We start from the raw sequence: 12,957 nt of genomic DNA, 5'->3' as shown, positions 1-12,957 counted from the left end.
CTCGTGTCCCTAACACAGCCTAGCCCTTAGGTGGAGCTAAGGCCGACCCTGTGGGGCGTGTGTTCTCAGGTGCAGTCGCTGTATGTGCTGTGGGTGCCTGAGGACACACGAGGGAAGTGTCAAAGTTCCCCGCCCCCCGGGCTGTGGAGCGGGGCCTGGCAGTTACCACCCAGTCCCCGGTCCTGCGAGCCCAGCTCTCACCTATAGTGACCTCAAAGGTGATGGGCTTGTCTCCGTTTTTCCGGTCGATCATTGAGGCCTCCAGGAGGGCTCCAAATAGAAAGAATTCTTCCATTTTCCCCACGCAGCCCTGTGGAGAAGGTGGTTCAAACCCTCCGGAAAGCTTAACGGGGTGGGGGCTGGGCCTGGGGCCAGGCCTCCTCCTACGTCTTACAGACAGGCCCTTGGGGCTAATGGTGGGGACATCCTACCCGGCTGTGGAGCTAGGAGCCCCGACACTGAAGGCCCAGTTCCTTCGGCCCTCCAGCCTGTCCCTGGAGGAAGGGCTGCTATGTCCAGCGCAAGGACAGCCATGGCCAGGAACAAGGCAGAGACAAGGCTCCACCTTGGGACCTCCGGGGAGAGCACAGGCACAGGCAGTGGAAGGGGACAGAGGTCCTACTGCTTTCTGGGGAGGGAGGCCCCATCCTGGGGTCTGGGCCCCTGAGGTAGGCAGGAGGGACACTGGCAGAGGCCAGGCGCAGGCTGCCGTGGTGGGAAGGGGGTTGAGCACAGCGCCCTGGGGCCTCACCTCGGAGACGGGTGTGGCCTGTTCCACCTGCACCTCCGTGGAGCTGGTGAGCTCAGGGTTGGAAGTGTCCAGGATCTCCACCGCCAGGCCCAGCATGAGGCGGGCGCGGAAAGACACGCCCTCCCCCAGGCCCTCGTTCAGGTCCTGGTGCTCGTCCAGCAGCGTGTAGTTGCGTGTGGAGCCATACATGTTCACCCAGGCGGGGCCCAGCGTGGGCAGGAAGCCTGCGGGCCGGGGGCAGAGGGTCGAGGGGCTCACTCGGGTGGAGGGACCTATTTTGGGGGCTCCTGGCCTGTACCTCCTGGTTGCTGAGCTGAGGACCTCGTGTCTCGCTCGGGGAAATGTCTGAGGCGGCAGAGGGCCTGCGGGCAGCGAGGCTCACAGGGGCTGCGGGGAGAGCGGTGTCTGCTGCGCGGGGCTGGCTGTGGGGTGGCCTTGTCACTTGCATGGGGCACTTCTGTGTGTCTGCTTATTCTCTGCGGGAGCCTGAGCTGGCCGTGCCGTTCCGCATACACACACGTCCATTTCTGTGGAGCAAGACCACGCCCCCTGCTTCCCGGTGCCTGTGGCGGGGGCCGTCTATGACCTACTTGAAGGACCGATGCCCCAGCTCCTCAGCAAGGCCTTTGCCTTCTGTGCAGACCTGTGTGCCACTAGGGTCTCACCTGCCTCTGCAGACCCCTGCCCTCTCTCTGAAGGCCCTTACTCTTCGCCTGCTCCTGTTAAACGCTCTTCCTCCACGAAGTACCCCCAATTCCTAGTCCCAACTATTTTTTCTCCCATTAGGATTTGTTATGTCTCACGTGTAGCACGGATTCAATTCTGCCTTATGAGTTTTGTTTGGTTTCTGTTCTGCCTAGTTTATAAAGAACATTATAGCATTTAAAAAACTGAGATATTCTTCCTATAACATAAAATTCACCATTTTAAAGTATGCATTTCAGTGGTTTTTCGTGCATTCACTATGTTGTGCCACCATCCAGGACATTTCCATCCTCCTCAGAAGAAACCCCATACCTTTCAGTGGTTCGTCCCAGTTCCCCTTCCCCCCAGCTCCTGGCAACCACTCGTCTACTTCCTGTCTCTATGCATTTGCCTATTCCGGACATTTCATACAAATGGAATCATACAATCTGTAGTCTTTTGTGTCTTCTGTCTCAGGTTTTGAGCATTTGGTAGCACACCCGTCTCCCTCATCCCCAGGGGAGCACCATGAAGACCGGACGCATTCCTCCTTGTTCTGTATCCCTGGTACTCAGCTCAGTGCTCTGGTCCTACAAGTCTGTAGATAGGTACTATGGCAGCAGTACACGCATATATGTAATACGTATGTATATATACACGTATATAATTACTATTATTCTCATTTTACAGATGGGAAAACAGGTATGAAGGTCACGCAGCTTCTAACTGTCAGAGCTGGAGTTCAAATCCAGGCAGCCTGGCTCAGGCGGGCCCAGGCACCTCTGTGCAGACATGAACCATGAGTTTCCACCCTTCCCTGGAGGCAGGGGCTGTTGGCAATGCCCTGACCATGCCTGGCACCTTTCAGGCAGAGGTGCGGGATGGTGGTGGTGTATGGGGGGGTCTCATTTATGCTACCCCTTTAGCCCCACGTCCCACCCCCAGTCTCCTGCTGCTGACCTTTGTCTCCGTCGTTGGAAATCTTGCGCAGGTCAATGAAGTGGGTGCCGATGGCCACGTCGTTGACCTTGTCTGAGTCCCGGATCTGTACCTTCATGCGCTTGCAGAGTGGGGGGAACAGGTCTGTAAAGACCACCTGCTCATTCCACAGTGGCTCATAGCTGCTCTTCTGCACTGAAGTCTTGCCCTGGTGGGAGGGAGAGAGGGTTAGGGTTTGTGTACGTGCATGAGTGTGCATGTGTGTCTGTGTGTGAGTGTGTATATGTGTGTTATGTGTGTGCATGTGGTGTGTGTGTGTGTACTTACCTCCTCACCCTTCCCCACCCCAGTCTCTCTGGCTCTTCTCCCTCTCAGTGCCCCCCTCCCCTCAGCTCTTGGTGACCTGGGGGCAGTGAGGAATCCCTAAGGCCCAGCCTGGCCTCACCCCCCAGCCCCTCTGAGCTAGAGCTCCCCTCATCTCTCTCTCCTCACTTCTAGAGGTGACTCACCAAGGTGATCAAAGGCCAGTCTCGCGGCTTCTGATTTTGCCTCACGTCCGTCCCCAGGATCCCACACCCAACCCCTTGCACCTCTGGTGCCTGTCACCCCAAGCCCCAGCCTCCTGCACCCCAATACCTTCTGGCCGGCAAAGAAGACTTGCACGTAGGGGTCGACCAGGTCCTTGTTCTCACCAATGAAAGCCTTCTTCATGTTGGCCATGAGGCTTGTGTTCATGCGGGGCAGCCCCTCTGCTCGGTAAATCTTCACGTAGAACCGGGCCCACTGGCGTTCGGGGGGCACCCCCTCGGGGAGCAGCAAGTTCCTGCCGGCACATACAGGTAGGGCTGGGCACCCCGACTCCTGCCCCAGCATCTACATACCCCTGGGGGCCGGGACAACAGGTGAAGGACGGCTGAGAAGGCCCACACTAGGACTAAAGACGTTGGAGTTTAGGGCACCTGCTCTCTTGTGATCCTGGGCAAACCTCCCCATCTCTCTAAGCCTCAGTTTACTCACCTTTAAGATGGGAATAATATGGTATTCCCTCTCAGAATACGATAAGGCTCAAATAGGTTAAAATATATGAGTACTTTATAAACTGTAGCGTGGGAGACCACTCTTAATAATATTATCCAGTTTTCTCAGCTGTGTGTCACATCTTTCATCTCCTACACAAAAACCTCACAACTGGCCCCCACTCTCCCTCCTTGGCCCATGGAAGGCGTGATTCATTGGCTCCTGCACTTTTTCTCACTGAATCCAGATGAGGTCCCAGAATATTTCTCAACAACCACTGTCAGCTGCCTGGAACTGGTACAGAAAACAAATCTCTTTGCTCTCCTGGGTGTAGACTCAAGACCCAGCAGCTCTGGGACTCCGCTCTTTTCTTCCAAGTTTCTCACAGTCAGAAGCCTGGATGTCAAATGACTGCCACTCTTGACTGTCCTCTGTGAACCCCTGCCTGCCCTGCCTCAGTCCTTTCTGCCCCATGAGGAGAGCCCCCGGACACCGAGGCTGGCCGGGCCTCAGTCCTTCCAGGGAGAGACGGGCCATCTGGGCGTGGGGGTAGGGAGATGGAGGGTGAGATCCACCCTGGGGGCTCCCTTGGTGTTCCAGGAAGGGCTGGGCCGGGTCTCCAGGGGCTGGGGGAGGATGGGAGCCTCACCCCTCAATGTCATCCTCGTCCGTCTCGTTGGCCTTGTGGGGCGTCTTGATGTTGTCCCCCTTTCCCATCACGGCGACGTCGCACTTCACGTAGCCCTTCAGCCCCGCGGAGATGTCGTCGGGGTCCGACAGGATGGCCCACTTGTGGTGGAACTGGTGCTCTGCAGTGGCGAGGAGCAGGGGCTGCACCTGCTGGCCTACCCAGGGCGGCACCTGTCCTCGGGGCAGGCCTCGGAGCCCAGGTCATCAGGTCTCGGGGCCCTGGGGCCACAGCTTTGCCTGCCTCTCGGCCAGGGAGACAGAGGTCCCCGAGCAAGGGTGGCTGAGGCAAGGCCCCGCCCCTGGTCATGCACCCGGGCGTGTGGTGTGGCTTCAGAGGAGCCTCTTAATTGGTTTCTCTGCCTGCAGCCCTCCTGCCCCCAACCCATGCAGTCAACCACCATGCAGCTGCCAGACAGAGGCCTCAGAGAGGCCCTCCCTCTCTCACTCCCCATTTCAAACCCACCTGAGGCTCCCCAGTACTTGGGGGAAAGACCACAGACCTCAGCATCCCCTGTGGGGTCTCCTGATACAGCTCTTCCCAGCTCGCAGTGTTCACCCTCTGCCCGCCCCCCCCGTGCTCCTGCAAGCAAAGCTGTTTACCCCTCTCTGAATAATTCATATTGCTGTTTCATACCCCCATGCCTTTGTGGCTGCTGTTCTTTGAGCTTGGAATGCCCCCATCCCTTCTGTCCCCCACCCCAACCCTCCACCTCCCTATTCACACTTCTAATCATTTTGTTCATGTGTCTCCTCTTCCATGCAGCCTTCCCTGACTTCCTCAGAAGAGCTGATCCTGGCCCCTTTCCATATGCACATCTCCTAACTCACTATCACTGTGATTATCTACTTACTGTCTGTCTCCAATTTCAGCCTGAAAGCCTCCTAGAGACAGGGACCGGTAGTGTCACCCCAATACTCCCAGGAATTAGGACAGTGTGGAGGAAAGGACAGATGTCAAGAGAGCAGGCCACTCTAGGACGGATCTGCCCCTTCAGGTTGACTTTAAAGCTGATTGTAGGCGTAGCCTGCACGAAGGGCACATCTTCTTCCTTGATTTTGTGTGGGCACTGGAATCTCCAGGGACTCAGAAGTTTCCTCTTCCCCTCCCTCCTCTTTCAACTTCTACTATAGTTCAGGCCTGTTGCCAGCAAGCCTCTCTGTCCCCATTCGGTTCTGTGAGATGTGTTCAGGACTGTGTGCAGAAATCAGCCTGTTTGGGGAAAGGCCAGGCCAACCGTGTCTCCGGAGAGATAATGCCATTGCAGAGTCCGAAGAGACAGACTGGGACGGTGAGAGGGGAGTAAGCCATGTGCGTGAGGGGTCACTGGACGCCGTCAGCTGAACTGGCGCATCTCAGGAGGAGGGGGCCATGTCCTAGGCTACCCCAGAGCTTCAAGGGTCTTGCCAGAGTGGATGTTTGTGGGATGGATACATGAACAGATAGATAGCCAGATGGCTGGATGGGGAGTTGGATAGTAGAAGACGGGTGGTAGGGTGCCTGGCTGGCCTAAAAGGTAGATGGATAGAGGGATGGATGGATGGCAGATGGATAAATGGATAGAAGGATGGATTAACATACAGACAGGTGAGTAGGTAGATATGTGGGTGGGTGAAAGAATATATGGGTGGATGGACAGATGTGTGAATGAATAGTTAGATGAACTGGGGAAATTTAGTAAGGAAAGAGAATAAGACTCAGGAGGGACATAAAATTTGTCTTCAGAGTTAAAGGCTATTTGAAGAGGGAATGGATTTCTTCTTTCTGTTTCTTCAGAGAGAGATTGGACTAGATGTTTTTAAGGTCTCTTCAAGCTTGAATGATCTATGATTTTGTGATTTTTATGTGTATAATCTTGGGTTTTCAGCTTAGATTTTCTGGTCTGAGTCATAGTTATAATGTGCACCAGCCAAGTGTCTACTAGGTTGAACATAAGGAATCGCCAATTTGTTCAACCTAATAGTTTAGTGGCACCTCTGAGACACAACTTCTTTTAGCCTCATTTTTCTCGTCTGTAGAATGGGAAGGAATGCTGATGTCTCCCTCACTGTTTTGTGAGGGTCAAATGTGATTGTCTGGGTGAAATTGTATTGTCACTGTCAGAGGGCCTAATGGAGTCCTTACTGCACCCAAGTGGCGGGTTCACTTCAGGGCATGGGTGGGGCCCAGTGCCAGCTTGTCTGCCCGTGGTTCCCAAGCTGGCCGTGTGGTGAGTGTTGTCTGTCAGGCTGAGGCACCTTCTCTGTCTGGTCCAACCCTCACCAGCCCTCTGGGCCACGGCTTGGGGTTCCCTCACTAACCCCACGCAGTGCTGGCTTATGGGTTCCCCCAGAGCTGCTGAGCAGATAGCCCACGCGGCTGTTCTCAGGCAGCCTGGGTCCCTAGACGGACGGTCAGTGAAGGTGTTTTCAGGGCACAGTGTCCCTCAGAGACTGCCCCCCGCACTGGGTGTTGGGAACAGCGTGGCTCAGTAGGGACTTTGGAGTCACACGGCCTGACCTCACTGTAGACCAGCTGGGTGACCAGGGAAGCCCCGGCGCTCCTCTGGCACCCAGGCCCCTCAGCTGTAAAAGGGGGCCATGCTGCCGCCTCTGCAGGCCTCCCGTGAGCCCCGCCGACTGGGCGCAGGTGGTCAGTGCGACTGTATGCAGGCTGGGCACCCCATCGCTCTGCATACCTGAAGACTGTGCACTCACGGCCTCACCTGAGCCCAGCAGCCTGGCCAGGCTGAGCCCAGGGCCCGCCAGGGTGGGAGGGACCACGTGTCCCGGGCTACTGGAGCTGACGGGCTGTGCAGCTACTCACCCGGCTGGGAGTACACGGTCCCCACGTCCATCTTGAAGGAGCCCACCAGGGTGCCACTGCGCAGCAGGTTCTTGGAGTGAATCACCTTCCGGGCAGAACCACCAGTCGCCAGTCAGGCGGGATGGGGCTGAGGCTTTCCGTGGGGCGGGGAAGGGCTGACTGATAGTGGTGCCATGTCACTCTTTCTGGGGATGTGAGCTTCAGGTGAAGCAGGAGGGCGTCTGGCAGGGCAGGGGCAGCTCTCTGAGGCTTAGTATCAGCCTCTTCTGCCTCGCCTGTGCTTTGCTGGCCGCCAGGTACGGGTGAGCAGGTTGTACACTATACAGAAGGATCTGGCTAATGGGGTGAGAGGGGCCCACATCCAGCCTGTGCCCCACTTGCCCGGCTGTGTGTCTGGGTGCCGTCTGCCTTTTTATGGTTGGCCCGCCCAGAGGGGGTGCCCTTTTCAAGTCTGCACAAAGGTGCAGTTTGAGCTAAGAGCCCCGCCTGCCAGGGACTGCTCCCCACTCACCGAGATCTTGATGATCTTGTCGAACATGACGTCAGGAGAGACATGGAAGTCGAAGACGAAGTACTGGAGGGGGGAAGGACCCAGACTTGCTGTCACTTGGAGGGCAGAGGCTAAATGCCGGGCACCTCCCTCCTGAAGGTGCCTGTCTGCACCCCGGCCATTTCCCTTGAGCCCCAAAGTTCGGACGAGCGGGAGGGGCAACCACTGGTCCCCCCGACCCCGGGGAAGCTGGGAGTCGTGTGGTCTTGAGCAACACATCTTCTGAACCTCAGCTTCCTGAGCTGTCAAATGGGGGTAACGATGCTCCCCCTTAGAGTCTTGTTATGAGGCTTGATGAGATACGTGTAAGATACTGTAAGATACGCTGTGGTTATATGGGCCCCACAGACACCACCAGTAAACCACAATGCTGCCTAGAAGATGCACCCCAAGTTTGGAGGTGTTTAAATGTAAACTAAGCTGAGCCTTAGAATTTAGAACTGATGAACTCAATCTGCTGTAAATGTAACTGCCGTGGGCGCGACCTGTCCTCTCCGACTGGGAGCTGCCACTCACAGCTGCAGCGCCCACCCATCTGTCCCGGCCTTGGTGTGCGGGCGCTGGGAGCGAGGGCGCGGACGGTGAGCAGAAGGGCCACTGCTTTGGTGAACTTGTGGGCAGGAAGATGGAGAAAGGTTGCCGAAGAGCTTGGAGCAAATGAGAATCTGCTCCTGGCTGCTGGAGGCTCACACTAGAGCATTGTGGGTAACAGCGCCAGCTTTAGAGCCAGGAAGACTGAGCTTTCACTGTTGCTCCAATCACCTCCCTTCCTGAGCCTCGGTTTACACCTCTGTGACGTGGGGATAACGAGCCAGGGCCGCCATGTGGAACCGCTCCGGGGTGGCATTCACGGGGTTGCTGGGAGGCGTGGTTCGGAATCTAAATGAGATGACCCGGGTCAAGCATTCAACCCAGGCATGCACACGGCCACTGCACAATAAATACCAACTGCTACGGAGCACTATGCCTGGATGATGCTGGTCACGGGGGACTGAAGCTCTGGAGAGGTGGGTGGTACAGGCATCTAGACACGCAGATGGTAAGCGATGCCTTGAGGCTGGGGAGATACCCAGGGAGAGAAGGAAGGAGAGTAGGAAAGAAGCAGGCCCAGGACAGGGCTCCAAGAAGCAGCAGCACTTCAGCAGTGGGCACAGGGAGTGATGCCAAGAAAGGCAGTGAGGAGAGGAGCTGGAGAGAGGGGAAGGCAGGAGAGTGGCAGGAGAGGTCTCCAGGACAGGGGGCGGCGAGAGGATGGAGGGACTGGGGCAGTCAAGGGAGAGGGAGAAATGGTGGATGTTGAACTTAGGGACAGTGAGGTCCTTGATGTCTGGAAAAGGGCAGTTTCAGGAAAGATGGGAGGGCAGAAATGAGTGCAGGGGTTAAGGTGAGGAAGTGGTGGTCACTAGGAGGTATGTGGGACTGAGGAAAGGCATAGCTAGGTGGATAGGTAGATAGATGGATGCATGGATAGGTAGATGGGTAGATAGATGGTAGGCTTCTAGCTCCTGTCCTTGATCATAATGCTTCTTCATAGTTGTGCTTAGAATATGCTAGAATGAAATGCCTTATAGACAAAAGAGGAGCCAAAAGAAAAGCAAAGGCAGAGGTGGTGATGTTGAGTGGATGATATAATGGTAGATTCTTTGGGATGCAGAAAGAGAAGGATTCAAGGCAATGGGGAGAGGTGGTTTTAGGCAGAAGGAAGATGACGGTGTCTGGGACCGGATGTGCTGAGAAGAGGTCTTGGCCTGGTCTGTGGATTGTCAGGTTGTTCTGGGGACAGGGGTGATGGTTATGAGCCTCCCTTCATAGGAAGACAAGTCCAGAGCCAGGCAGGAGGGTCAAGGTCAAGGCCAGGTGCCGCAGAGCTGTGTCAGCCCCAGGAGAGCGAGCTAGCTAAGCTAGAACTCTGAGCTGTCTGTGGTCATATTCCTTGTATTTCCTGAACATATTTCCCTTTTGTAATTACTTAGAAATCTAAGTGATGTTGGTTGTTCTCACCTCCCCCTATTGTGTTTAGTGGAACCAAAGGTAGGTTCCCATCAACTCAGAGGATTAGCGGAAAGCAGCACACCCCTGGGACCAGGGGGATAGTATAAAAGGAAGAGAAGAAAAGGGAAAGAAAATTCTAGCTTTGGGGCTGGGACGAATCATGGGAAGATAGTTTAGAGTACCGGTTCTCAACCGGGGGCGAGTTTAACCCCCGGGAGGCATTTGACAATGTCTAGAAACCTTCTTGGTTGCTACATCTGGGTGGAGGATTGCTATTGGAGGGTTGCTTCTATCTAGTGGGTAGAGGCCAGGGATGCTGCTCAATACCCTACAAGGCACAGGACAGTCGCCTACAACAAAGAATCACTTGGTCCAAAGTAGCCACAGGGCTGAGTCTGAGAAACTCTGGTTTAGAGGAAACAGAAATCGAATAAATCAGAGTTACTTGGGTTTGTGAAAAAGAACAAAAATATGATCAGGTGTAAATTTAAGATGATCCAAAGATGAGTGGAATAAATAGTTTTAGTGGATATAAATGTAGAGTTTGGAAAGTGGAACTAGGAAGTGTGCTGTTTGCACCCGCTCTGTGGCCAGGCTTGAGCTTGGTGCAGAGCAGATGCCCAGCGGATGTCTGTTTCTTCGTTTGGGTAAGTATCCATTCAGCAAAGTGTTACCAAAGCCCTCTAGGTACATGGCAGGCCCTGGGTTGGGCTACAGAGATGCAGGAGACTGGGAGCCTCCCGGGTTAGATGTGAAGAACCAACTGCAACTTGGGGTTGTTATCGTCAGAGAGAGGAATGCCCTGACCTCTGACCTAGAGAGTGCAGGGAAGGCTACTCAGTGCAAGGACATTTGAGCTGGGCTCTGCAGGGTGAGTAGGAGTTTGCTGAGGAGCCACAAAGTGGGGAGAACAGCTCTGTTTCCTTGGGAAGGAGGAAACCATTTGAATGAAACATGAGGCATTTGGCCCTGCTGCAAGGTGAGCCCTCCCATCAGGCAAACATGGCTTCACCACTATCAAATAACTGTGGAAGGCCATGGGGGCCCTGTCTCCACATCTGTTAGGGAAAAATAGACGTTATCTAGGCCGGAGGCTTTTCCAGTCAGGGATGTGTCCTGACATAAGGTCAGAGGTGTCGAGCCTGAATTTCCTGACTCCTGGGACGGTTGCCGCATGGGGCTGAGGGGGGCCCTGAACAGCAGTGTCCCAGCCTGTGGCCCTGCAGGAAACCAGCTGTGAGAATGGGGTCCATTTGTGGTCATTGAGGAGACCTCGGCCAGGCTCTGCCTTTAGCCTGGGTCCCTGTGAAGGGCAGAGGTGTGCCTGGGTTTTCCTCCTGAAGGCCCACGACTGGGGCCGCTCACAGTTTCCCAAGCGATGCCCTCCCCCAAGCAGCAGACGGCACCCTCAGCCCACACCACCCCCAGGACGGACACCGAAACACAGGATGCAGATGCCGCGTTTGGCCAGGGTGCCCAGCTGACTTCTGGCTTAGTCTGATGTGTGCTCAGGGACCTGAGGGGCATCCTTCCCCAGAGCTGATTAAGATGGGTCCCTCCCTGGAGCCCAGAGTCACGATGCTGTGTCTGGGGTGGCCATCCAAGGTGGCAGACAGAGCCCTGGGCAGAGGCAGGGCAGTCTGGGCCCTGCTCTGTCTACAGTACTCTCTGTGATCTTGGCCCTTTTCATATTGTGGCCTCAGTCTCCTCCTCTGTAAGATGGAGAGATTGAACTAGAAGGTCTCTGAGGTCCTTGAACCTCGATGTGGCCTCAAACAGCTGCAACAAACAGCAGTGGGTACCGGGCCTTTTATCCCTCACTCCCCAAGCATCACGGCCAGTGGTCTGGAAGGACCCCGAAGAGGTTCAGGCGCCCATGACGGCAGCTGAGCAGAGAGCGTGCGCACAGAGAACCCGACTCTGGCACGTAGCACCCGGGCCAGGTCTTTCTCCAGGAGCTTCTATGTCCCTTGTGTAAGATGGGATTGATGGTGACAACTTCTGACAGTGTGAGAGTCAGAAGAGATGATGCACCAAAAACGTTTACAAGAGTGCCCGGCACGCAGCAAGTGCTCATTAATGGTGCCAGTGCCACCACGGGCTGGGGCTGGAAGGAGGTGGCCCTGCCCCGGGGCTCTGGCCTGGGAAGCATCTGGGACCAGGCCTCAAGGGGTGCGAGGTTCACTCACAGGCACTGGTGCGAGCAGCACAGGAGGACCTGGGGTGCTATTCCTTTCACAGGGTGGCCCCTGGCCAGACCTGAGTCTGGCTGGGATCTGGACTGGGGTTCAGAGGGGGCAGCACTGCACGTCAGCAGGCTGGGGGTTGTAACGGGCGGGCCAAGGTCACGCCGGCTGGTAGCCCTTTGTCTCCCTTGCCTCCCAGCTTCTCCTGTTGGGCCCCATGGGGCCGGGGCCCAGCCTCTGCCACGGTTCGGAGGCCCCTTCCCCACCTGGGGCCCCGGGCGCTGACCTCGTTGTAGTAGGGGCAGTTAGTGGACTCCTTCATGGAGGTGAACTTCTTGTCGTCGCCCACCTCCACGCACACCACGGGGTCCATGTTCAAGCCCACCAGCTGCCGAGCCTCGATCACCGTGACGCTGACCTGCGGGCGGGCAAGAGGGGGAACGAGCAGGAAAGCGGGTGAGGTTGGATCTGGTCCTGCAGGAGTCGGGGCCTGGGCAGCGGGCTGGAAGGTGCCGGGAGCCAACACGGGATTTGGGTGCCAGTCTGCCTGCCGCACATCCGCTGGTGATCCTGGGCTCTTTCCCCCACGAAGCCTCGCTGTCCTCATTTACAAAGAAGGGGCGTGGCTAGATCACCTCCAAGTAGGTGTGCAGCAGAATTACCAGGTGGGAGGGGAAGGATGCTGGGTAAAGACCCTGAGGCCCCTGGCCACACTCCAGACCAGCCCAGTCCAGTCCTGGGGGAGGGGTGGAAGGAGTGGCATCCAGCATCCATACTTTTAAAGCTTCCGGGTGATTCCACGCGCTTCAAGTTCTCCCCGCATCAATGGCCCTGCCTCACCGAGGGCTGCAAACCTACCTCCCAGGTTTTGTGCACTCCGGGATTAAGCTTTCTAAGTCTCCATTAACGTGCATTTAATTTTCTGCTCCAGCATTTCTCATTTTAAGCCTGCAGGCCTCTGACATCTTTTTTATTTCTGGAATTTGGCACCCTTTCTACATTCCTGGCTCCTCTTCTTTTGTTTAATTTCTTTGAATGCCCAGTGGGGCTTTGGTGCCCACCTGAGCACACCTTTTTTGCCTTGATACTTGCATGTTGTGTGCATTCTGTATCTTTTTCAGTGGCGTCCACCTTTCTGGAATCTTATTTCTATACTGGGAAGCCCTTTTTCAGTTGTTCATCCATTCAACAAATATTTGCATATATATATATATATATATAGAGAGAGAGAGAGAGAGAGAGAGAGAGGTAGAGACGTGCGTGTGTGTGTGTGTGTTCGTGTATGTGTTTGTGCACATACTTTTCCTGAACTCTCATTGTAAGCCATCAGTTCTTGCTTTGGATC

General features: G+C 55.6%; 1 protein-coding gene across 3 annotated transcripts in view; it reads right to left on the bottom strand.

The window, feature by feature from the left end:
* The window catches only part of OTOF (otoferlin), an 89,315-nt gene that overhangs the window by 19,696 nt on the left and 56,662 nt on the right, over window positions 1-12,957 (bottom strand). For all 3 annotated transcript variants that reach the window (XM_082428034.1, XM_082428033.1, XM_082428035.1), the window contains 8 exons: window positions 11,899-12,030; window positions 7,396-7,458; window positions 6,885-6,969; window positions 4,041-4,200; window positions 3,011-3,197; window positions 2,396-2,582; window positions 752-975; window positions 202-310 (listed from right to left, as the gene is read on the bottom strand). In XM_082428034.1, the coding sequence (XP_082284160.1) occupies window positions 202-310; window positions 752-975; window positions 2,396-2,582; window positions 3,011-3,197; window positions 4,041-4,200; window positions 6,885-6,969; window positions 7,396-7,458; window positions 11,899-12,030 (1,147 nt within the window). The remainder of the gene's footprint in view (window positions 1-201; window positions 311-751; window positions 976-2,395; window positions 2,583-3,010; window positions 3,198-4,040; window positions 4,201-6,884; window positions 6,970-7,395; window positions 7,459-11,898; window positions 12,031-12,957) is intronic.

This window comes from Balaenoptera physalus, assembly GCF_965194825.1.
Source record: "Balaenoptera physalus genome assembly, chromosome: 15".
Lineage (NCBI taxonomy): Eukaryota > Metazoa > Chordata > Mammalia > Artiodactyla > Balaenopteridae > Balaenoptera > Balaenoptera physalus.
Note: the sequence above shows the minus strand (reverse complement) of the source record. Positions and strands in the feature narration are given on the sequence as shown.